A 26753-nucleotide genomic window follows, 5' to 3' on the forward strand; every position below is an offset into this window, starting at 1 on the left:
CACTGAGTAATCGGCCTCACTGACAGGTACAGTATCAAACTTCCTTTACAATCGTGTCCTTTACATGCTTTTTTCAGGACCCTTCAGCTTGACGGGCATTTTGCAAGTATACATAGGGAACTCCCTCGGGATCTTGAGAAGCACCCGCTTCCCGCAATCCTCCAGCGCCTGAACACGAGGAAAGAAAATAACCCCACTTCCTCCACCTGCCGAGCCCCCTCACGAAACTCGATCCACTCCCTTCCCGCCCAAAGGGAACAGCGGAGTGATCCCCCCCCCGCCCACCCTTCTTCGCGGCCAATGGGCGGAGCTTCCGCAATTCTGGGTAGGCGGTCATGGTGACCTGCCGCGCATGCGCCTGCCGAGAATGCCGCCGAAGAGCCGCTGAGGCTGCGTGCGCGGTGTGGAAGGTAGTCGAGGGTAACGCGGCCGGTGAAGTGGACGGGTTGTCGTCCGCGCCCTGTCAAGTAGCGCGGAGTAGGTGATGAACTTGTCGGCTCCCAGCGGCCTTCCTTCCTCCGGCTGTCGCCGCCATTATGTCCGTCACCGCCACTATAGAACAGGAGTTCCAGGAGATCGACGCTGCTAACGGCTGGCAGCCCCGGTACCTGGTGAGTGAGGGAGGGAAGGAGGGGCCGGCGTGTAGCGGGGAGAGAGAATTGGGGGCCGACGCGGGTGGTGAGGGTGCAGGAAGTCGTCGGGCCACGACCAGCTTCCCCCCCTCCCCCAGGTAACCATTGAGGTTGGGAGAAGTAATGCGCATGTTCCAGTTTTAAGAAGGGGCGGTGATGAGCGAGAAGGAATAATAAAAGAGGGCTGAGGGGAAAACGCATGCGCCTCGGGGGTCGGGCAAGAGGAGAAGGGGGCATTTGGGCAGGTTAGTGCTGCGCATGCTCCGGTGGGGGTAGGTTTAAGTTGCTTCGCACGGGTGGTGACGGGAGGGTTAAGTTCGTCAAGCGAAGTGTCGCAAGTTCCAGCCTCCGTCTCTCCGGGTTCCTGTCTCACACTTCTGTGTTTGCTCCGCGCGTAGCTGTCGTGCTGTGGTGCTCAGGCTGTCGCAAGTCGCCGTTTCGCTCGTGTAGGTTGACTTGAGCCGAATATTCCTGCGGAGTGAAATGTCCTGTCGACGTACAGGGAAAAGAGCTGCCCTTACTGTACCAAGCGGGGCCACGCTTCCTCGTTAATGCGCGTTGTGTGTTACAACGTCACTCTACGCGTATGTGCGCTGCTGTCAGTCGCCCTGCAGAATTAATAACTTCCTAGCTACAGTTTAAACATAGTGTCATGGTGCCAGGAACAAAGGAAATCCCGGGTTGTGCTGGAAACTCTTGGGAATGCCTCACACATTATTACCATGGAACCATCGTTTGTTGCAGCTCCCTGATGTGTGTTTGCTTGGTGGCAAATCCAGGTCTGTTGGCACATAATGTGTGAACTGGCCCATAGTTGAGAACTGGAGATAATTTAAACTTTTCCAAAGTTTATAGGTGGGAAAAACTCATTTGAGCTAGTTGTATTTACACACAAAAGGTTTTAGAGTTCAGTCTGGATCTTGATAGAATGTGGCCTATAACTGTTGGTTCAGTCTTGAGCCATTTAGTTTCTTATGTAAACTTTTTGAATCATCATTTTGGAGTCCATTAAAAAGCATATGAACACACATGCTTAATACTCAAAACGATGCTAAGTCTCTTTAGATTTAGCGTGACCTAAAGTGATGGTGGTTTTAAAAGCCCAAGCTCATTACATTACTGTTGCTTTGTTACTTGTGTATGTCTATAAGAGCTGTTTGGCATATATATTTCAGGGAAGGTTACAATACAATAAAACTGTAAAACCACACTACAGTGAAGCCAACTTATCACTGCTTATAAAACATAACTTATCCTTAAAATACCCAGGCAGGCACAACCCTGGAACCTCACTTTCAGCAGTGACAGAATTCATAATAATCTCCCCCCCCCAAAAAAAGCTGTGCAAATAGATGGATTTTCACCTGGCACTGAATTGTCAAAAGTGTTGTTACCTGTCATGCTTCTAGGAAAGAGAGTATAGGTGGGGCACCACTACCACAGAAGAGGCCTTATTCTGTGTCACAAGAATGGCTTTCTCTCAGATCCAATAGCATAGGCAGACTGATACAGAAGAACTGTTGATTTGGGTATTAGAGCTTAAAGTTGTTTAGGGTTTTACAGATCAGCACTAGCATCATGAATTCTGCTCACAAGCATATAGATAGCCAGTATTGGCTTTTCAGGTCAGTGGCTGTGTGCTTCCAGCTAGATACATTGGTTATAATTCCGATCCCACATTCTGAACTATTTATGGCTTCTTGACTGCCTTCAAGGGCAGCCCAACATTGCAGTAGTCCAACCGAGAATTTACCAGAGCATGAGCAACTCTCACCAGGCTTTCCTGTTCCAGGAACAGATCTAGCTAATAAACCAGAATATAAGAAAAGTCCTGCTGGATCAGGCCAAGGCTGATGTGGTTCAGCATCCTGTTCTCACAATGGCCAACCAGATATTTTAGGAAGGACCTGAGTGCAATAGCACTCTCCCTACATGAGTTTCCCTGCAGTTTCCCCAGTTCAGTCTTCCTGCAATTGGTATTCAGAGGCATGTTGCTTCCAACAGTGGCAGTAGAACATAGTCATTGTGGTTGTTAGTCATTGATAGCCCTATTCTCTGTGAACTGGTCAAAGACACTGCCCCACTGAAGTTACCTGAACCTTAAGTGACAATTCTGAATCAAAGAGTACCTGAGACTACACACAAGCATCTTCAGTGGGAGTGGAACCCTGCCCAGAATAAATTATCAGACCAATTCCAAGACCCTCAGGGCCTTCACCTGTCAGGATTGTCTCTGTTTATTGACTCTTATACATCTACACTGATGATTAGAATTATAGAGCCAGAAGGGACCCTGCAGGTCATCTAGTCCAATCCCCTGCAATGCAGGAATCCTTCCCACAGCCATCCCTGGGTGGGCTTGAACCACCAACCTTGATTAACAGCCAGATGCACTGACCAATTGTGCCACAAGAGAACTCCCAGGATTAGCAATAAACATGTCCATAGTGCGTTTCAAATGCCCTTAAATTGGGAGGCATCTAGCCTTTGTGATGGCTGCTATCCACATAGTGTTTGGGAATGGGCTGCAAGTACATGGAATGTCAGCCATGTCTCCTCAGAAGTAAGTCATTACTCCCAGGTAATTATCACAGCCTTAGTGTTCTTTTGCATGCTGCCCTGAATCTTTTTGCTCCAATCTGCTTCTTGTATTGGTATATTAGATTAGAGCCCATGACAAATCAATAAGATTGAAACCAATTCACAAATATCTCTTGGATAACTATATGTGCTTGTTCTGTTTGGAGCAATAGCTCAAGTTCTGTGTTACAAAGAAGCAGTAAGGTTATTGAGCAGGGGTCAGCAAGGTTTATCTTGCCTGGGCCGGATCAGTCCTGTGGAGATCCCTCTGTGAGCTGGATCACAAGTGCACATGTCCGCGATTTTCGGTGTCTGCACAGATGAGATTGTTGGCGTCTGCGCAGACACGATTTCTGATGGTGCGGAAGTGAGTCCCTGTGTTGCGCTGGTTTAGTGCAGTGCACGAGCAGGCAACTCTGTTCAGGGGCGGCTAATGGGCCAGTCAAACGACCCTCTGTGGGCTGCTTCTGACCCATGGGCCTTAGGCTGCTGACCCTTGTTATTGAGGGTAGAAGTAGGTGTTCGACATGGTACTTGTTTGCCCTGATGAGGCAGTTCAGTGACTGAGTAAATTTCTCCATCAGAAGAGCAGTGGGTAGCCAATATATTCATAATATTAATATTTCTTGTTGTCACAGTAGGGTTTGCCTGTGATGTGGCTTTCCTGGTTTCCATTTACTTTGGGCCTTTGAATCCCTAGACTTCTTGTCACACTGATGGTATCTTCTAATTTTTGCAACCACTGTCAGAGCACATGTTGCCACGTGCTTAAGCATAGTGGTGTGGTTAACTCCGTCAGTAATTTCTCACATGACTGTATTGCTGCTGGATACTTTGTGAATAATGGGTTCCTCTCTGCAGGGTGGTGGTTGATCTGGTGATACGATGCTATGGGCTTATAAAGTCCCTTCTGTCCTTGTCTGCTGGCTGCGTTTCCCTAGTATTTTCTGAGCTGCGTATTAGGGACTCTGTTTCTTTTCCCAACTTTGTGTGGAATATGTTGACTGTTGGTAGGCTTCATTTATTTTTTGAGTTTGGGCTATTTTTTCTGTAAGTTTTGTACTGGGTAGTGAACACTTGTGTATTTCCACTGACACAAGGGCCAATGATCTGTTTTCTGATGGTGGTATTTTCTTTGTCGAAAGAGGGAAAATTTTAATACATTGTTCAAAGTGATGATTTTCGGTAATCCTTACTTGCTTATTGTAAGGTGGACCAGTGTTGTATAAAAGAGGTAAGGCTGCTGAACCTGAGAGTAGCTTTGCTACTACTTCAGAGTGATCCCATGGTTAAAGTGAGATATCAGACTAAGAAACTGGTGGCTCACAGTTGGCACTCCTAGCTGCCATGTTAAATGACTCTGTACCCTCTGTACCCAGGATAGGATGTGACTAACATTTCCATTTCTTTGTTGTTCTTGTGCTACATCCTTCTCTGGCCCCTTGAGAGATGCAGAGTCTGTGCAGCGTACTCAGTTTTCTTTTGTTGGGCCAGCTATCTGTAGGAGGGAGAGATTTGTCCTAACTAGTATCCAATTTGTGTATTTTCTCTGTGGGTCCTTGAGTTGTTTCCTGCTATGTGATGTGCTCACTACTGAATCTCAGAGTAAATGAAGGATTTTGCAATACTTACTTAATAGCCTTGTTCTGCTTAAGTGAAAAAGCCTTGGGCTCGTTGTCCCCCCCCCCCCCCGCTTCCAGTGTGACTGTAAGGCGGTGTTTAAAATAATTCACTGCCATTTTAAAATAACTGCTGTTTGGCCAAACTTTCAAATCCAGACAAACTGGTTAGTCTTACCTTTGGTTTAGGGAAACAAGCCAGTTTGACATCATGATTAAAATTAATCAATTTTAGATTCAGGCATAATGATAAACTGAAGTTAATTGAAAACAGAATCAGACCTTAAAATCCCCTCACTGCTATGTCAGGGAAGGAAGATGTACATAGGCTAAAGTTCAATGATATAATGTTAAACCGTAGTTTCACATTATATCTGAACTAGGTCAGTGACTTAAGACATTGGTGGTCAACCTGTGGTCCTGTAGATGTTGCTGGACTCCAACCTGCATCAGGCCCATCCAACATGGCTAATAGTCTGGAATGATGGGAGTTGTAGTCCAACAACATATAGAGGGCCCCAGGTTCCACCCCCTGCACTGACTGATAGAAACTGAGTTTTCAGTAAGCTCTATATCCCGGTAGTGGTACTTAATACCACCCTGGTGGATTTCTGTTTTATTTTATTTTGCTTTAGATGCAAGTTTAAGCTTACGCTAAGTCCACAAGGAATGTTGCAAAAATGACTTTAAAAATAAATTAAAATATATCTTAACATTTGCCTCATAAGCACAATGATGGGGCTGTCATACTGGATGTAGTAGAGCACTTGGCCATGAAGTTCTTTCTCCAAATCTTCCTATCAAGCTGTACCAACTAAGTTACTTTTAAACTCCTTAAAGTATCAGGATACAAATTGTTCCCAACAGAAGTTACATAAATGGAAATATTGAAAGCATGTTGGCATTCTAGAACCTCAGTCCTGAACATTTTGTTACACAAATAAATACATGCTTTCACTATAATGCAATTAATACCATGTGTGTATTAATATATATATTCCATTTTTAAAAGCCCCATTAGGGTCTTGAAGCAGTGGAGCAATTGTGGTGTGGAGTGGTGATGGAACTAGTTTATTTGGTATTAACAGCCAGTTCAGACACCCCCAGTGTGCATCTGCCATTCTGTTAGCTAGTTTACAGTTTGTAGTAAGAGGTTCTCTAAATATCTGATCACTGACTTGGATTAACACCATTGCCCAAACTTGCTACTGCATATCCAGGTTGGTTCTCTTCAGAACTTCCTTTCAGTTAATAGATAGACCAAGGCTATCTCTGTTTTACAGCTGTTAAATTTGACAGAAGTTTGCTACATGAATGCACTCTACTAATTTAGAAACTTGGGTTGTAATAATTTTAATCACTGCATAAAATACTGTCCTTGTTGAATTGTGATCACAGTAGTCATTGAATTTTCAGTTGACAAAGAAATAAGGATTACAGCAAATTGAGTAAGATAAATTTCTACTGTGCCTTTAAATATAATAATTGTTTTTATTTTTTCAGTATCTTTTGTTTGTACTGCCAGAAAGTAATCATAACATAATCAACTATCTTTGTTTCTTCCAGGATATTCGGCACCAGTCCAGTGATTATTCACATAGAGTTGCAAAGTATGCAGAAAATCGAAATCGTAATAGGTACAGAGATGTTAGCCCATGTAAGTAAACTTTTTTTTGTAATCTAGTGCATGACAAAGTAGGTTTGACATTACCAATGCTAATACTTTAAATAGTTTTCGGCTTGTGTTGTAGAGTTTGATATGTGAAGCTCCACTGCAGTCATTGAGATGAAAGTGCGTACAATCAATGAAGTCATGTAGAAATTATTGTACTTTATATAGAGAGACTTCTATAGAAGCCTTCTATCCATGCAGTATTATATTTATATCTCACTTTTCTTCTGTGGAACTCAAAGTAGTGTATAGAGGCCTCCCAGGCAGTCCTCTAGTCAGGTGCCAGAACTGGCTAACCAGAACTATACATACACAACTTCTGCAAGGTTGCTGTGCCTTCAGGAACCCTGGATAATCATTATTATCCAGACTTCTAAAAAATTGTTAAGACTGATGTTGCAGTAAGTATGTGTCACTTAAGAAGCTCCTTCATTTTTCTCTTATGCGGTTTCAGATAAAGATAGGTCATCTGAACTCGACTTTGTTATGCTGTTGAAATAAAAGATGTGACAGTTCTGGTATCTTTCAGAAGGAATACTACTTATGGTAAATATGTACCAGACATGGTTTGGGACAATTCCATGTCACTCAGTTAACCATCAGGCTGTAGACAGTACCGTATTTGGAAGAGAAAAGCTGAGCAACTGCAAATTTATTGTGATAAGCATATTCAGACAGTCAGAATGGGAACATTGTTTGTTTCAAGATTCCACTCCCATAAACTAGCAAATTTTGTCAAATTAAATATATTTAATGTAGATCCTGTTAAAATGTTGGTTTTGCAGAAGTGGTAATTTGTATGAATTCCACACAGTCTGTGTTGTTTTGTTATTCAATTCCATGGCAATTGTCAATTTAAAAGATTAAATGAGTGCTTTATAAGAAGCAAGGTAGAATTATTCTCAACTTTTGCTGGATTACTGAAGTGCTGTGGAAAAGTGAAGATTCCAGGTCACAGTGACCTCCAGGAATTACTTTGCTGGCAGTAGAGTAATTTCTGTCTTGAGCATTTCCAGCAAACTAGGCTTATATAAACATGCCTGAAAAGTCTTTTAAAAATCCTATTGATGTCTGTGGGACTCTTCCAAGATAAATGGCTTATTGACTGGAGTTCTTGTCTGCCAGATTATGAGCTAGTATATTCAGTACTGTACTTTATTTTAATCACATTTAGAAGGGCATGTTGAAAATTTGAATAAGTCTTAATTTTCCATAGTTGTCACCACCAGTGGTCCAGAATACTGGGATACTCTCTACTCTATCCACTAAGAGGCAGACTTTTAAAAAGCCCTCTACTTTTGTCTTAAGGCAGGGGTGGGTAACAGTTAAAAGTGGGCTGGATCCAGCCTGCAGAATCTTTTTATCTGGCCTATTGCCTCTCCTCAGACCTACCTTGTCCTCCAGTTGGGTGACGCTGAACAGAGGCACCTCTGACCAGAGTCATACAACACCCCCTCCTCACTAGCATTTCCCAGAAATGTAGCAGTGTCTTATTATTCAGTGGTATACTTAAAATAAGTAAATCTGCAGTCTCTACAAGTAAGCACTGCAGAGATGTGGGTTGTTCAACAAGCTCAGAATCCATTTATCCCTTCATAATCTGCATAGAGCCATTTTGCTCTTTTTGATGAAATTAGAGCTGAATAATAATTTGAAAAACTAGACCAAATGCTTGCTTTTTGTCATTGATGGACTGAAGCACAAAAGTGGGGTAAGACTGTTGTCTTCTGTATGAAATTCAACAGCACAGCTTGGTGATTCAGTGGTTAAAATAGTACTTGCTGACATCATCTTTCCGAGAACACTAGCACCAGTATGTGTGATTTACTATAACAAGATCTTAAGTTTTTCCTGTTGGCAAATGGTATGTAGTATTTACAAAGGTTTTGGTTTCTGTCCAGCAGAAACATTTGAGTTCCAATAAATTGATAATGAAAAAAGAAACTTAACGCTTTCATTTCCAAGCAAGGTAAACAGTTCCCCTTCAAGGAAACAATATTTGAAGCATTTGTATAGTATAGATAGATAGATTGGTTCAGACTCTGTAGATTTTAAATCCTCTCTGGAAAATATGTGTACCAAAAGTGATTGCGCTTGGTATCATATTTTTTGGAAAGCAGCATCTATCTCTGAGTCCAAGCTTTCATTTACTTTTTAAGGCTTGGAAACACATGCTTGTTTCATTCATTTTGAACAGTCATATATTGTAAAAACTTTTGTACGCTTGAAGTAAATGTTTTTCTCTACAGTCCTCTTGCGTGGTGCTGGTTTGTGCTTGCCTCTTTATTGTGCAATTAGATTTATTTTCAGTCTGACAGGGACTCAAGGTTGTAGGTCTTCATTCTTAATTTCCAGCCACACATATTTTGGTTGTGTCTTTAGATGGTGTCAGAGATCCCTCCCCAACCCCTATACGTTCAGTATCGATCGCATATCTCTAGGTGCTCCATGAGTGTACAAACCCTGGCTGTAATTTAAATTAGATGTCTACACACATAAAGGTGTGCACAGCCAGGACACTATCCACATATTTGCTTCTTCATCTCCAACATGCAGCAAGGCAAGCCATTGTGCAGATTGAAAAGCGGGTTGTATCTGATCAGCTACTGATCACAAAACAGTACAGTAAGTTGCACCATACACAGTTTATTGGCTTGTAGCCCCAGATCTTCATCAAGCATAATAGAATATTTGTGTTCGCTTTCCATCTCAGTGGAACACTTCATGTATGCAGTTTGCAATCCCTAGCCTTTCACCTAGAAATGATGAAGAAACATTATTACAGATGATTGCCATGGGCAAGATACATGTTGGTGGGAGTTGTGAGAAGCCCAGTCTTGGGGGAAATTCTAATTACAAACATTTAAGAGGAGAGCTGGTGCAGTGACATGGCTTCAGGTATATGCTGGGAAGTCTGGTTAGAATTGGAGGCCTTAAACAGGCCAGTGCTATATCCTCCTGACCTCCGTTCTGTGATTTAAAGATTATAATGCTGGTCCATATTATATAAATTACTGAGATACTGAGTGGAACACTTAATTCAAGTACAGCTGTATTAATGTTACAACTAAAGGTTTAAATGCTACCCACAGAGAGTGCCAGGATTCTTCACCCCTGAAGAATCTGACACCTATTGTATATGCCAAATGGGTGTTGGTGTTGGTGTAAAAATATCTAAAGTACATATAATAGATTATCTGGTGATGGAATTGTTTCCTGAAGTGGTGATGCTTGTGTCCTGAAGCAATTCGGCAGTAACTTCAGTAATCTACTTGCTAGTCCGAGTTTTTATGCCCAGGTGGATACAAGGTGTCCTACCCATGTTTAGAGTGCTTCATGGTCTAGAGAGCAAGACTGGAAACATCTGGCTGCCAGGCCAGTCTTGGCCTCCAGAGTGTCTAATTTGGCCTCTGAGGGCACCTTCCTCAAACCTAGGGTTGTCATATTTTGAAGAGCAAAAAAGAGGACACATATTTTCCAACTTCTACATTTAACTCTGGATTGGACTTTTAACCCCACATAGGGCAACCCTAATATGTGTCTGTATTTGTGCATGTATATGCACTCATATCAAGGGGGGGGTGCATGGATGTGGGTGTAGAAGAAATAATAGAATGAAAGGAAGATTAAAAGAAAAAGGAAGGGGGAAAGGGAGGATTAAATGATTGAATGAGGGTAAAGAGTGCAAGAGTAGGAGTAGGGGTTTGGGGATAAAAGTCAGCATTCAAGACAAGGAATCAAGTTTAAAATGGGAAGTGAAGTTTAAAAATCAAAATGTAAAGACTTCCACTGTCTTTCTTTGGGTTAAAAATGCAAAATCAAAATGGAGATGTAAAGGAATAAACCAAAAATTGACAGTTTTAAAAGGTTAAAATTTTTGGAGGTAGAATTTAACTAGCTGGTGTGAGGTTCTCACTAGCTCTTGAGTCCTGGTATACTCAGCTGAGAGTTAATGCAGCTCTCTCCCACCTTCTCAAATTGACTGTAAGAGAGGGGCCAGAATTTAGATAAAATAACAAAGCAAAAATAAAAGAAGGGGTAATAAAAAAATAATAATTGAAATGTGTGTGTGGGGGAATTCCCTTTAAAAAAGAGAAGGAAGGAGGAGAGAAAAAAATATATAATGGGGGAGAGGGGGAGAACAAAAGTTATAAGTCTCTCTCTTAACATGGAGCCCACTGACCTGGAGGTGGCCTGGGAGCACGTGGGGCTGCAGAGTCAGGGTGGGCAGGTGTCCTCAGGGGGAAGTTGCTATCATTTTGGGTTTCCTGACTGGGCGCTGCCATTTTCTGCCCTCCTCTGCTTATCCCTTGTCAAGCCCACACCCGCCACCAGCACCCCTCTGCTGGCAGGAGAAGGGCCCCCACAGTGTCTGCCTCACCACCAAGTGCGCCTTGCCACACAGTCCCCCAGGGGCTCACGCATTCTTCCTCAGCCGGTTGGTCCCAGGATTGAGCCTATTCCGGGTAGCGCGCCTCCATGTGGCTTCCTCCGCCTTTCCGATTCCTCTCGACCTCTCTTTTGCAAAGGTGGCAGTAGCAGCAGCTCGGGCCACTCAGCACAAGGGAGAGGCTCCCGCGGTGCCTGTCCTGCCACATGGTTCCTCTGGGCAATTGGGCAGGTTGGTCTCCGTCCCGGGGCAAGAGGCCTTTCTTCATGACCTCTCCTATTCTCTTGCCCATTGGGAGTAGGAGAGGGGAAATCAGGAGTCCAGTCCGGAGGGAGGCACTGCCCCAGTCCCGGGCCTTGCCTTGCTTCGCTCCCCTTCGCTGAGTCTGTACCCTGCCCAGCCTAGCCCCAGCTGCCGCAGTCACTGCCAGCCCCTCGCTTCCCAGCAAGCGGCTCCAGCAGAGGAGAAGACAGGGTGGAGGAAAGTGCTGGGAAGCAGAAGATGTGGAGTCAGAGAGAGAGGCAAGGCAGGCAGGCCAGACAAAGTGGGAGCTTCACCTCCTCACATTCACGGCAACCGGAGCACAAGGGGAGGGGCAGACCGAACAAAAAACCCCAGACATTTTGGCGAATTGGACAAATCCACCCAGACAGAATTTTTAAGTCTGAAAAAGAAGATGTCTCTGGGAAAGTCTGGACGTATGGCAACCCTTCCACATTCACCCACCCACCAGCTGATGTCACTGGGAATGTCAGCTGATGTGCAGGAGGACAGCATTTAATCTTGCATTGGCTGTGTGCCCTCTTTACAGCAGGGAACAGGATTGCTCAACAATGGCAGCAGGATGTGAAGCCTTCTCAAAAGTGCTCCTGTGCATCTGCAGGCGAGCAACAGCAGGGAAACACTTCTTCCCCACCAGACTTCTGCTGCTACCGCCACTTGCACAAAAAGTGCACAAGTTTTGATCTTAAATTGGAGGGAGCTTACAAATGCCTTTGTGAGCCTCCCTCCTAAACATCAGCACCTGTCAGATTTGACCTATGAGGCGGATCCTGATATGGATCCTGTTAAGGATCTGGCCCTTGGAGCTAAGAAGGTTACACACCCCTGGTATAGAGAATGGCCAGTAAGAAGATTTAAAAAGATCCAACTCCAATAAATCTTTTCTGGCTAAAGGCGGTTTAGCTACAACATTAAATAATTGATGTTTTGAAAATGCTTAGTATGAGGATTGAAAATCTATTGCTCTTCAACTGATGCTTGTCTTATAAGACTTCTTCAAGGGAAGTTTCTGCTTCCTAGTATTTCTTCCCCACCCCAAATGCATATACTTAATTTATTTCCAAATTGCTTTGGGAAGTGGGGTGTGAAAAAGTGTATGATTTTGTATTAGACTATTTAGTCATAATATATATATATAGAGAGAGAGCTATATACAAAATGTTTAAAAGTAGATCATAAATAGTTTAAATAATGTAGCTTGTACCACAATATCTTGGCTTTAAGTTTAGTGCATTGAGCAAAGTTATCCATAAAAATCTTAATACTTGATACTTAACACTCTACTAATTATATTTATTTCAAGATGATCACAGTCGTGTAATACTCCAGAATACGGACAATGATTACATCAATGCAAGCTTGGTGGTTAATGAAGAAGCTCAGAGAAATTATATATTAACGCAGGTGAGTAGTATCCGACTTTTAGGTGTTATATGCTTAGTGACTTAATTCTAATATGGGGGGGGGGGCCTCTTCAGATGACTATTCCAGGTTTAAGTGCTTCTCCTTTGCTCCATCCCACCCTACTTCCTACCACACTCTTGGTTTGTTAACAAATGTTAAGTCAGAGTTTCCCCAGTTTGGATATAACAAGAAATTCTGGCTTTTCAACCTTTTTGAGTCCACAGCAACCTTGACCAGCTACATTCTTTCTGCGGCATCCCTGTGGAACTCAGGAGCCCAGCTATGTCACCCCTTCCCTGCAGAGCTGGCAACCTCTCACTCTTTGTCATACAACTTTCCTTGTGGAGTGTTCCCTCAGCCTCATCTTCTCTCCCCTCTCCTTGGGAGTCCTCCAGGCAGCCGCAGCTGCTGCCCTGGTCTCTGAGCTGCCACCCCTGCCCCAAAGAGAGGTGCCTCCTCACACTGCCGCACAGGGGCCTGGGAAGCACCTCCAGGCCGGCCCCAGAGGCACTGTTCACTTGAGGCGCTTGCGGCCAGGGCTGCTGCAACAAACAGCTGTGCAAGCCTTTGGGAGGCAGAGACACAAGAGGCCAGTGTTGCCCGCAGCACCTCTGACCATCATTCAAGGCACCCCAGGGTGCCATGGCACACTGGTTGAAAACCACTGGTGTAAAGAGATTGTGCTTTCCTTGGATGTCTAACCTTATGGTGAGCTTGGTAAAGTGAAGCTATTCTTCTGCAGCAAAGGCAAGGCAATGCACTTGGCTTTTGCTGATAGCTGTATAGTGGGGACAGGTACTCACAGCCCAACCTCTGTATGGGAATCCAAATGGGATTACTGCTATCATCATAAGGATTAGAACAAGATAGGTGATGTGGAAATAATCTTGCCTGAGGCAAATACTGCTCCATGATTGAGGCAAATAAAAAAAATCTTATGAAACTCCAACCTGGAACTTCAGATTTGGAGCAAGTTTTCAACTCAAATCCCTGCTTGGAACATTGGCCCTGCAGTGTTTATGTGGGAATAAATTGTCACAGTAGCTTTTTTATTTCATGAACAACCTTTGTTCTGTCTTACCCACCTAATGGAGATCCAGTTAAGTACAACAACTCAGTAATGCTGGCTATTGAAAAGGGGACTTACATGGCTTATTTTGTTATCTTATATGTTCTGTGACTGAGGCATGTCGGGGAAAACAGACTTTGATGAAAGAACACTAGTAAGCCATTATGGGCCAAGTGCTGCTGTTAACAGTTAATTTAGGCTTTTAAGAAAATGTCTCTGGCCAAATTGAACATGAAAACTGTTACTGAAACAAGCCAGCTGCTTTCCGGTGTGTTATTTAGCCTAAAGATGTCAGTTATTTCCTCTTTTTGGCGGAGAAGAGAGGTCATGATTGCCTTTTTAAAAAATGCCACACAAGCATGTCCAAAGCAGCTGTGTTGTTTTTTTTTTTTTTTTGTTTTAAGCAACTGAGATCTGAATATCTACTGGGATTTTGAAAAGTATTTTAAAATCCACGTAGATATGGACAGATTGACTAATAAAAAGAATCTGCTGGATCAGGCCAGCTTGTCATCTAGTCCAGCATCCTGTTCTCACTGTGGCGAAATAGATGTCTGTAGGAAACTTGCAAGCAGCACAAGAGCACTTGTCCATTCCTGTGGTTTCCAGCAGCTGGAATTCAGAATACTGCCTCTGACAGTGGACATAGAACATAAGAACATAGCCACAAGGGTTAGTAGGCTTGTGGGCCAGCAATTCTTATATCATTTGGAAGGCTGGGCTAGACCTATTCATATTTCCAAAAATGAGGTGCACGTCTGACCACTAAACCATGTTAATGGAAGGGACTGTCGTTGAGTGGTAGAACACCTACAGAAGATTCTAGGTTCACGCCCCAGGATCTTTTGGTAAAGCTGGGAACGACCCTTATAGGAACCCTTTGCTGCTAGTCAATGTGGACATTGTGGACTAATGGTCTGCCTTACTATAAGGCAGCTTCCTTTGTTTTTAATTTACAACTAGATTATTGGGTGATAGTCAACTTTGCTTCCAAGATTTAGGTTCTGAGTTATGTTAGACTGCTGACTGAATGCCTCCTTTCCCTTATTTTTACAGGGTCCACTTCCTAATACATGTTGCCATTTCTGGCTAATGGTATGGCAACAAAAGACCAAAGCTGTTGTCATGCTAAACAGAATTGTTGAGAAAGATTCGGTGAGTTGCCATAACTGCATTAAAATTGGTTTTATTGAGATCAACATGCAATTAGTGAAGTGTATATGGTTTATTTTCTACTTGCGCTCTGTTATGTGGAATTTTTTAATCTTATAACTTAGGTGAAATGTGCACAGTACTGGCCAACAAGAGAGGAGGAACAAATGATGTTTGAAGAAACAGGATTTTGTGTCAGGTTAAAATCTGAAGATGTCAAATCCTACTATACAGTACGCCAACTTCAACTAGAAAACCTCGATGTAAGTTTTCATCAAAACCTGTCTCTGAAACCCTTGTGAAAAGTATGTGTCGTTATTGCCATGGCACATTTCATGTGACAAGTTATCTGCAGGTGCAGGAGCAGGAGCATGTTTGTCCTTTGGTGCACAGAGAACTGCTGATTATAACAATTAGCAGCTAGGCACAGGCTTAAGCCCTGTTCACACTTAACTGCCATTTGCTACTCAATATACTTGACTTCAGCAGCCTTGGCCTTCAGGGTTGGGGAAGAGTTAATTTTGAGAGCAAAACATTATTTGAATGAGAATATATCTTAAGGGTACACAGAATAAAGAAAAATAAATGTTTGCCTTTTAATGAAACATGATATTCAAACAACAGCTGATACAGAGCAAACTTTTGCATTGAACAGGAACCATTCTCTATGTTGTGCCAACACACACACACACACACACACACACTTCCAGGAAGCTTTTAGGTGAGGACCATTCAAACTTACAACCAAGGGATTCAGTTTGGAATTATTTTCATAGTAATGAATTGTTACATTTGGATCAGCCATCTTACTGCATGCTGTTTTGCCTTGATGCAAAACAAATTTATTCCAATAAGTTGCTCTTAAACCCATTTCTTTTTGTTAGACTCATGAGACCAGGATGATATTCCATTTTCATTATACTACATGGCCAGACTTTGGAGTTCCTGAATCCCCAGCTTCATTCCTCAACTTCTTGTTTAAAGTCAGAGAGTCTGGATCCCTGAGTCCTGAACATGGACCGGCAGTCATTCACTGTAGTGCTGGAATTGGGCGCTCCGGTACATTTTCATTGGTAGACACATGCCTTATCTTGGTAAGTTTGTCTTAAATGCTCCTCTAAGAACTGCTGCTAAGTTTCTTTGTGGTGGTATGGAAAAAATCCTAATTTACAATGCCTGAATAACAATTGAAAAACTGAATTCTGCCATTAAATGAAAAATAGTGTTTGCTCTGACAATTTAGACCAGGGGTAGTCAACCTTTTGATACCCACTGCCCACTAATGCATCTTTCTTGAGATGGGTGGCAGGGGGTTCTATGGCACAAGCTGAATCCTCCTTCCATCGAGCACTGGTGGGCGGTAAAGAAATGTTACCATCAAAAAAGATGCATTAGTGGGCATCTACCGCCCACCTAGAATCCTGAAACGCCCACTAGTGGGCGGTAGGGACCAGGTTGACAACCCCTGATTTAGACCAAACATCTTGAGCGAGCAAAATAAATACATCTGGTTTGTTAAATTACTTTCTTGAGATGTATGAACTGAGTAGTCTTGTGGTTTGTAGTCCTGGTTTGAGCAGTCTTTAGAAAGCAGGACTGAAAACTAATTTGATTGTGATTTGCAGAGATCACTCAAACTGTGATTTCCCAGTTAAGACATTAAAGAAGCTGGTTTAACAAATGAAGCTGGATTCACAAGGAGAAAGGAAGTTATTTGCTTGTTCTCATTCCAGCAAGTCATGGCTTAGACAGAATGTAATGTCTTAAACAGGTTTAAGTCTTCCTCTGATTTCCATGACAGAAAGTAAAGAAGAACTGTGGTCAGGGATGCAGTTGAGGTGGGAGCAAGACCTACAGTATGCATTACAGTGGTACCTCGTGTTACATACGCTTCAGGTTACATATGCTTCAGGTTACAGACTCTGCTAACCCAGAAATAGTACCTCGGGTTAAGAACTTTGCTTCAGGATGAGAACAGAAATCACGCTGCAGCAGTGGGAGGCCCCATTAGCTAAAGTGGTGCTTCAGGTTAAGAACAGTTTCAGGTTAAGAACAGACCTCCAGAACGAATTAAGTACGTAACCGGAGGTACCACTGTACTGCAATTTTTATATACCCTTGTGCCTAGCCTCTTGACAAATTTAGGCATGTTAAGACAGTAAGGGCAGAACTCCCATGTTCAATATTTTCTCTTTCTGCACAGGCTACTGTTGTCAAGCAAACAACGTGTTACATTTCAAGGGGGTGGGGAGAGAGATACCGAACATTTTTCAAATTGTTGCATCAGGAGCTGTTTGAATACAGTGGTACCTCGGGTTAAGAACTTAATTCATTCTGGAGGTCTGTTCTTAACCTGAAACTGTTCTTAACCTGAAGCACCACTTTAGCTAATGGGGCCTCCTGCTGCTGCTGCGCCGCCGTAGCAGCATGATTTCTGTTCTCATCCTGAAGCAAAGTTCTTAACCTGAGGTAATATTTCTGGGTTAGTGGAGTCTGTAACCTGAAGCGTATGTAACCCGAGGTACCACTGTATATGTATCATATACTAAACTTCAGCTTTCTGTTTCCTTTGGTAATACTTCTGTTTTTTATCTTCAAATGAAAAGGCAAGTCAGTGAGTGAGTTGAAGTGTCTTATAGAATATCAGCATTCTGATAACATGTGCACTCTCTTTGGGTGATAATTTTTATGCCTTGGAAATCTGCTGTAGAGGCTTAAGGGGCCCTCTGGTGCAATTTAGGGTTCTGCAGGGGATAGGAGAGGAAAGCTATGTGCTTTAGTATCTGCTGGTGCAAAGTTGGAGCGCTCTCCTTCTCTCTCTTGTTGCAGAGAGCAGTAATACTTGCATGAAAATCATTTTATTTTAAAACAGCTTTCACCCTGTTCCTGAACTGCCATAGTGCCGCTAAAACTAGTTGCTATTTTTTCTTACACAGATGGAAAAAAGAGAAGACCCACTTTCTGTAGACATAAAGCAAGTTTTATTGAATATGAGAAAATATCGAATGGGACTTATTCAGACTCCAGATCAGCTAAGATTTTCATACATGGCTGTAATAGAAGGAGCAAAATACATAATGGGTGATTCTACTATACAGGTAGGTGTTTAGCATAAATTGACTGCTTTTTAAATCATTCGCTCAAGAGTTTGTAATGAAATTATTAATAATGCCAGATCCAGCTGTTCAGGGTTTATGTCACTTGTGGGCAACCTCCTTCCTGTGGTCCAGTTTTGGCCCATGAGACCATTTCCCCCAGATCTGTGAGGTGCAGTCGCAAGTTATATCAACTGATGGATGTCTGTTGCTGGCAGGAAGCAAGGGTGATTGACCAAATCAGCAGGATTAATCATGTGCTCATTACATTGACTCCCCTGCTAAAATGAAGGGGGAAACCTTAGTTTTTGTAGCATCTTGCACCTGATGTCATTGTGGTGTTGGTCAAATTTAGCCCATAAGCCTGATCCTGATAAGGATCTGGCCTGTAGATCCAAAAAAGGTTCTGAGTAAAATTTATATAGTGTTTTGATGAATATAGCAATTTTGTAAAACAGACTTATATACTGAAATTTAATTATTTTGTGATTTACATTATTTTATTTATAAATATACAGCTGTAACATAAAAATATTACAGTTTATAGCAATATAAAACCATAAAAACCATGCAGTAAAATCATAAAAAGTTAAAAGCAAGTTAAAACCAAAGGAATTAAAAACAGACATCAGTAGACAATTGTGGGGGTGTACTTTTAATTGCCTGCACAGGCCTGGTGAAATAGAAAAGTTTTCAAGTGTTTAAAAGTTAGATCCAAGGAACAAGAAACAGACAACCACTAGCAGTGGGGGGGTTTTCATCCAGAACTCACCAGAGCTCAGTTCTGGCACCTCTTAGGTGGGCGCAACTGCCATTATAAGAGAACAAGGGAGGAGTTCATGATTAGTTCAGGCACCTCTTTTTCTAGAGAAATAGCACTGGCCAGTAGTACTATCCCACAAACACTAGAGGAAATATATACCATATTTTTCTGTGTATAAGTATAAGTTTTTGGCTTTAAAATAACGTCAAAAATTAGGAGGCGTCTTATACACGGATGCATTTCCCCTAATTTTCTTAAATCTGAGTCCCCCAAAATGGGGACATCTTACAGACGGAAAAATACGGTAAGTATGTTTCATAGCAGTTTTCGTGTTTTTTCAAGCACAGTGTCTTTGGATTTTGTTTTCTTTTTGTTGTGGAGTGTTATAGTGCAAGCTTTAAAACAGTCCTGTAAATGTATGTATGACATAGTATTTCACATATGGAAAGGAACCATTGAACCCAACTTGCCGTTCTTATCCAAGGATGTTGTAGCTCACCTTTGAAAATAACTGTACCTGTGACTTTTCAGGTAGTTAAAAAAAAACTTCAAAACTCTAACAAGCTGTCCTCCATTCAGAATCGGTGGAAGGAACTCTCAAAAGAGGACCAGGCACCAAGTTCTGAACGCTCCCCTCCACACCCAACCAGACTAACTACAGGGAGGCACAATGGGAACAGAGTGGGATTAGAAAACCAGGAGCAAAGTGAGAACATTATAAATACTGACATGTCTTCTTCAATACAAAATATTGCAGATCCAAGTGCTGACACGTAAGTATCATTTTTATATAATAACTTGAAAAGAGGCCACTAGCAAAGGCCATTTTTAAAAACCAATGCCATATGATTTGAAGAGAGTACCCCTTGTTACAAAATCCATACTATTGATTGTAATTCATGTCACTTAATCTTGATGTTACATTCTTGTTCTGAACTCTGGAAAGTGTTTGAAAGCTGAATGTGGTGGTATGTATATGGATTGAGACCACAATGGAGTTAGTAGATCTTTGTTATATAAATCCAACAGTTGTTTCAGGATCTGCATCTTGTTTTGTTCTGTTTGTGCACCCATTGGAATATCATTGAAGAGCTCTATAAACCTAGTCATAATAAAGAATTTGAACTACTATTTAAAAAGGAAGCTTATAACCCTTAAAGCTCCAGTGTTTTGAAAATATTCAGGAAGTGTTAAAACACTTGCTGTATTGTTGTATGCTGATGCAAACATGCTCAGTAGTAATTGCAATGAATTGGGTCCAAACTTCACCTAACAGAAGTCAACTCTGGATTCAATTCAGTAACTTCTAGATCTTAATCATGATCTGATGTGTGTAGTAGTGCAATCTGAAACCATGACAGTGTTTGTCAAGTTAAGCCCTTGCTCCAGATCGCATGTACAGAAGAAGCAAGCAAAGAAGTGGGAAGGGTACCTTGACCGTGTTCTGCTTGGTGCAGATGGAACACTAAGCAATGGAGTATATGCATATATACATCGCATTCCTTCCCCCTTAAGGAGTGTAGAAAGTGGGCATACATATATATAAAGGACATCACCTGTTTCATGGTGTTAGTGATGTACATGTCCCAATGCATCTATTCGCCAGCTATGTGAATTAGTATGAAAGCATAAAGGCTTGCATCCTTAACATTCCTTCTTTGAATATCAGGTTAATGGAGAAGGCCTGCCCATCTCCTTTTCCCTCTGCAATCCCCTCCGTGTCTTGATAATCTGTCCATCATGATTGGTGGACCCTTGGAATAAGTTACGACAGGGAGCCACAAATGGAAGGAGGAATTGGTAGAGATCACGTTGCATGCAGAAGAAATACTAGATCCATATTATCTACGTGCAGAACATAGTACTTATGCAACTGGAGTATATTACCTTAAATATCAAAACCCAGATCAACAGTTCAAAATGCATTTTCTCTCTTTCTCCCTCTCCCTCTCCACCTTAGTAGCATAACTTGATACATAAACTGATTTTTTTTCCTCCCATAGTTTACTGTCAGTCACTGGGGGCACTTTCTATTTTCTATACAGTACTGGGTTTCATTTCCAGATAAATTCAGGAAACAGGATTCAACCTGTACACTAGATCAACAGCTGCAGTGATCAACCCTTTAGGGGCTGAAGCATAAAAGTGGGCATAAGCTCTTTTTTTATTTAAAAAAATGACAGATTTGGAGGTTTCTTCAGAAGCTTGGCCATTTATCTTTTGGAGTGCTTCCTCAACAGTGGACACCCTTTAGAAGTGCCACATCTTTAAATCATATATTTTACTTGTAAATGATGCACACAGGTAACAATGGAGGGTGGGAATCATACATTTGTTCAGTATGTCTGTGCATGTGTAATGTACCTACATCTTGGATGGGTTTCCTCTTGCCCACTTACAGAACTCTTCCCTTGGAAGCTTGTCAGCCTGATGATCTTCCAAAAAGACCTTCTTAATAGGATTAGATATTTGTGGCCAGGTTTCAGCTGCCGTAGTTCAATTTTGTATTTAACAAACATAAGCAATACTGATTCTTCTGGGGTTTTTTAATTGATGTGTTTTAAATGTTGCTACCTGTCATGCACTCTTAAATCAAAGTAGATTAAAAATCTGCGACTATACCTGATCATTTTTTGTTTTCCTTTCTAGGGCTGTTCGGAAACGGCTAAGAGACGACAGGAAAGCTAACACAGCACAGATGGTGCAGCAGATGAAGCATAAGCTGAGCGAGGCTGAACGAAAAAGGAAAAGGTGGTTATATTGGAAACCTATTCTCACTAAGATTGGGTTTGGTTCAGCCATTTTCATTGGAGTTTATTCTTGCTGGAAATTGTACTTCCAAGGTGCTCTCATGTAAGTGAGTGCTTCTGCAATCATGCATCTAGTAATATAAAGCTTAAATCGGTCCCACTGATTTGAGGGGAACATAGCAACTATTTCTAGGTGCAAGACTGCTGCTGCAGTTGACAGAACAAGTGAGAATATAACTGCAATCGATGCAGTAATCTTGTAATGCATAACACATGAAGTAACCTGATCACTAGTCACTGTGGCTGGACTCTTTGCTTTAGGTACTTATGGAACCAAATTGCTACCTGACATAAATTTTATTTATTTATTTATTGGATTTCTTACCTGCCCTTTACCTTAAGACCCCGCAGTGGGGTGGGTTACATCAACAAAATACGCAAATATAAAACAAAGCAGTTACAACTGTAAAATAAGAAAAACAGTTCCATAGTAAATGCAACTCCTTATATAAAACAATGCCCACATTTTAAAACAATTTGATATATAAAATAGTGAGAAATAGTACTCAGAGGCAGACTGGGAAAAGGTCTCCACTTAAAAGGCTTGTTGAAAGAGACCGGGGGAAGGGGGGGGGTTCAATAGGGGCTAAAAGACAGGATAGCACCTGTCTAATAGGGAATTCCGAAGGGTGTCACCATCCTAAAGACCCAATTTGTATATTGTATGGAAAAAACCTCCTGGAAAAGGTGGTTTCTGCAAAGGCTCTTTTACAGTGCTTGACTGGGTATATAAGGAGTTAGACGATCCTTTAGGCATCCTGGTCCCAAGCTGCATAGGGCTTTGCACACCAGTACCAGTGCCTTCAACTTAGCCTGGTACCTAATTTGTAGCCATTGCAGTTTTCAGCAGTGGCATGAATAGGATAGTCTGCACCAGAAAGCAGTCAAGCTGCCACATTTTGCACTTCCTGCAGCTTCCGGGCGAGCGTCATGTAATCCAGTCAGGTTAGCAGCTCATTGATGACAGTGGTCAGATTATCCCAATCTAGAAACAGCCATAAATGTCTTACCAGCCAAAGCTGATAAAAGGCACTCCTAGCCACTGAAGTCACCTAGGTCTTTAGTGACCAAAATGGATCCAGGAGAAACCTGCTTCTTCAGGGAGGGTGTGGCTGCGTCTGAAGTAGGCATTTGGACAATTATCCAGAGCCACACCTATCCACACTCATGAGGCAAACTAATGCATACTTTCAGCAACCATGTATATATTGCATAAAATGATAGTCAACTAGATGTAGTAGACTCAATTGCCAAGGCTTTATCAACTCTCATAACTGGATAGAAGCAATAAACAGTGTGGTGTCATACTCTGAATACAAAACAGTTACATTTGTGTGTGTGTGTATAATATACCATCAACCATTTATACTATCCAGACCTAGAATAAATTTTGTAACTCTATTTAATCTTTTTTTGTAGATAACTGTATTTTTAAAAAAACTACATTTGTACAAACTTCTCTGACAGAAAGAGTATGCATTAGTTATCGGTCATCCATCCCCAACATTTCAAGAGTGGTTTGGAAATTTACTGATATCACCACCCCAAATTAGTGATTTAGTGAATTGCCCTTTTGAGGTATTTGGTGTTAAGCAAATAGGGGCTGCTTCTCAGTTTCTACTCTGTAAGTTGCATTCATGTATTTATGCTTGTAGTTACCTTTTATTTAAAACTTGAAAATGTTTAATTTTTATAAGACTACTGGGAGCTTCAATATCTCAAACAGACTCTTTTTGAAGGGAAGTTTGTGTTAAGACTGCAGCTACTGTTGGAAGCCATAGCTTGTGTTTAAAGTTCAAACATTCCATTAAATGTGAAAACGTTTTTGTGTGTCTCACTTGATTTGACTCCTATTCCTTGAAATATTTTAGTATCTTTTATAGTGGTTGTAAACAGCATGTGACAAATATCGTCATATTTTCTGAAAAGAAAAAATGTAGGCCATATTAAGTGTTGCAGCTGGAAACAAATAAATAGCCCATAATGTGAATGTTTTCTCCAAGAAAGGAAATGGAAATACTATTTTTCTTCTATGTTGGCCTATGGATAGTGGGTATATGAGATAGTGGAATAACAGTAGAGCTACTTTTTGACAGTGAAATGGCATCTTTATGAATCTCAGCACCAACAGAATACTTAAGACAATTGAACTACAATACTCTGATATGGACACAATATTATCAAACATTTTTACAGTTTAGGACACAGGATTTTAAGGAAAGGTCAAGCTTATTCCACCCACCATTCTCATAGATATATTAGAGACATAAATCAGGGCCAAAAAAAATACAAAACTCTTAATCCCAGGTCTTTTGTTTTTCATTGTGGGAAGAGGAATTATGCAATTTTAGGATTACTGAGTTACTATAAGTGTTCTAAGGATCTTATAAATTCTAATCCTGAACAAATGGGTGGCACCATATGTTTGGAGAGTTTTGAAGTGTAGTAAGCTTTTTGATCCAGTACAGCATAAAAGGAAACTCAAGATTAAACAAAATCAAACTCAAGGTAGAACTAAATCAAGGAACTCTTGAAATATATTTTTCTCAATTCTTACTGTTATTTCCCTTATGGATTATTAAATGTTAATAGAGGGAGTATTTTGGAATTGTGAAGCTTGAACATCAAAAAGGTACTGATCAGAATGGCAGGATTTCTATATAAATGGACTTTTCCAAGAAACCAAATGCACAATAGAAGATGGAAATGTATTTCATTTCTGGATTAAATTGCCAGTTTCAAACTCACATTTAGGCACTCTTGAAAGCTTGTGTGCATGTAAAGAATGGTGGTACTTTTTCCATCTTACTGTTCAATACATACCCAGGTCTTAATAGGCATCTGCCTCAGTGAGTCAAATTATTGGTCTATCCAGCTTAGTAGTACTATTGGGGTTTGGGACATGTCTTTCCAAGCCCTACCTGGAGATGCCAAGGAGATGTCTGTTACAACACTTACATTAAACTACTGAGCTGTGCCCTCCCTTTCCCTCAGAAGTAACTTCATTTTTTGCTCTTGGCAGCATTTTATGGAGCATATTATATTGTCCTTGCTCCTTAATATTTTCACCATATTCATTTATAAGCAATTTTATTCATGATCAAAATAGTTGTTGCAACTGGTTCTATCAGATTTTAATAAATATTTGAGAATATTTTCTGTGCAGTTTTCATTATAGATTAATACATGCAAATCCATACACATACTATATATATAAAAAACTATTTTATCTATATAACTATAGATCTACATATATCCAGTGCTTTTTTTCTAAAAAAAAAAAGTTTAGGGATACTCTCATTTTCCTACTCATATTGAAATACTGCCCCTCAATGAGGCCAAACTTAGATTCACAAAATGTTTAAGGGTATGTGTACCCCTGCGTACCCCCAGGAAAAAAAGCATTGCATATATCTATACTATGTTACAGTGGTTTGTGTGGAGAAAATTAGCAAAGCCTTAAAAGTGAGTACCACACAAGTCACTTTTGTAGTTGATATGTGTCGGGTTATAATAGAGAAAGACAATATATTATTCAGGAAAGAGTAAGCCTGACTAGTATTTGGGAGGGTGGCCATCTTGCTGGAGAGGGAAAGGATGTCGGTTCTTTCTTGATATGGGAAGCAACCCAACAAAACTGGAATTCCTGACTCACTTGCCCCCTTTCCTGTGTTTTTTGGGTTTGTGTCTTCCACTGCTTTTTCAGTTCATACCTGAGTTGTCCTGGGTCTGTCTCACTTTGGTGCAATCATCTTTGATATTCATCTGCCCAAACATTTGTTTTACATTGTTGGCAGTTCCCATTTGATAAAAGGACTGAGAACCTTGTGCAAATAGAAAGCTAGATTTTGGGTTAACTTTTTTGCCCATCCAATTAGACACATAATGGAAGGTTTGCATTTCTAACTAAAGCGAGCTTGTTCAAAATACTCTAAAAGCCTTTGTCAATTCCTAGTTTATCCAACATATTAAAACTTTTTTTTTCAAAAATATTGCACTCAGTTGAAATGCAGTGGTTACCACCTTAATTCTCCATGTTTTCTCTTGTATCCTCACTTAACATTAGTTTTAAGCTTTTCATTTTAGTTCTAAAGGTAGTGAAATTTTCAGGAGAGTCAAATGCAACAAAATTGTACTCATCGTACAATGCACTTTCCTTTTAATCAAAGTGCATTTTTGTGTTTTTTTCCTCCTAATTCAAAAGGTCCTTAATTGGAGCATGAATGTTCCTAGTGCCTTTCTCATAACTAGTTCAAAGACATTTTATCCATGATAGGAAGGGTACACCTGTTGCAATAACCACTCAATATCAAATAAGGCCTTCATGACTTTCAAAAAATATTTTAACTTACAATTGCAGTAAAACTTTAATACCTCTTAGCAGTATACTTCTGTTTGTACTGAATCTGTGACTCTTTTACATTGTGTGTCTTTAGGCCGAGAGTGACCGACACCTAGATCTCCAAGACTTGTGAATATTCTGCAGCTAAAAATTATATACTTTTGGCATGCAAAGCAGGACATGACCCCTCTTCAGGAACAAAACTGAGGTCTGAGCAATACACAAGTGGCCTCATAACTATCTGTTTACAACGTAAACAACCAGGGAATGAAGTACATCACCAGCAAAAGACTTTGCAAAATGAAATTTGTCTTAAGTGATTTATGCTTGTATTAACTGTAGAGAGATGTAAGAGATCACATTAGAAAATACTTTGTACTGCCATTCTTATTGTATTTTTTATACTTTTGGCAGCATTAAATATTTTTTTTAATTGACATACTGTTGTGTGTGTATTATTCCTCATCCCACAAAAGGGCTATTTCATTTCACAGAAATTCAAGTGTCATCCCTAATTTTTATCACCTTCAGCTACCATTATGGCCGCCTGAAATATTAAATCAGAATATGTATATAGAAAAGCTAAGGAAGCTATGTCGAGCCCTTAAAAAACTCCAAAATCCAGTTGGGCAATACTTTTGTGACTAACCTGGCTTCTGTTTTTCATTAGGCAAGAAGTTATTAAAAGTGGGTGAGAAAATAAACTAATATGTCAGCTGTACATACATACGATTCTGGAATAAAGAAGCAATGGTTGGTCCTGGAAGAGGGAGAAACATGGTAGTCTTTAGCCATTTAAATTTTTGATTAAATTACTTGTGTGATACCTTGCCTGACGAAGGTATTTTATCTTCATTTTTAAAACTTGAGTTCATTTTATACACCTACAATTTTGGTAACTAATCTACGCTACTTTTGTCAACATACAATAAGTTTTTTAAAA

General features: G+C 40.9%; 1 protein-coding gene across 2 annotated transcripts; it reads left to right on the forward strand.

The window, feature by feature from the left end:
- The first annotated feature begins 314 nt into the window (after window positions 1-314).
- Window positions 315-26247, forward strand: PTPN2 (protein tyrosine phosphatase non-receptor type 2). Of its 2 annotated transcripts, none has more exons than XM_082235206.1 (10): window positions 315-611; window positions 6398-6488; window positions 12479-12579; window positions 14705-14803; window positions 14926-15063; window positions 15685-15894; window positions 17737-17898; window positions 19238-19431; window positions 21308-21511; window positions 25905-26247. In XM_082235206.1, exons 1-10 carry the CDS (start codon window positions 537-539, stop codon window positions 25924-25926), a joined length of 1296 nt encoding a protein of 431 aa, XP_082091332.1. In that variant the 5' UTR covers window positions 315-536; the 3' UTR covers window positions 25927-26247. The 2 variants fall into 2 exon arrangements, with proteins under 2 accessions (XP_082091332.1, XP_082091333.1); XM_082235207.1 differs by having other exon boundaries at window positions 319-611; window positions 21308-21409.
- Window positions 26248-26753: the final 506 nt, after the last annotated feature.

This window comes from Podarcis vaucheri (assembly GCF_965113315.1).
Source record: "Podarcis vaucheri genome assembly, chromosome: 8".
NCBI lineage: Eukaryota > Metazoa > Chordata > Lepidosauria > Squamata > Lacertidae > Podarcis > Podarcis vaucheri.

Bases quoted from the DNA above. Each gene is read 5' to 3' on its own strand.
- PTPN2 (XM_082235206.1), top strand. From the start codon at position 537: ATGTCCGTCACCGCCACTATAGAACAGGAGTTCCAGGAGATCGACGCT. The intron at 612-6,397 runs GTGAGTGAGGGA...TGTTTCTTCCAG, and splicing joins GCTGGCAGCCCCGGTACCTG to GATATTCGGCACCAGTCCAG. The intron at 15,064-15,684 runs GTAAGTTTTCAT...TCTTTTTGTTAG, and splicing joins TTCAACTAGAAAACCTCGAT to ACTCATGAGACCAGGATGAT.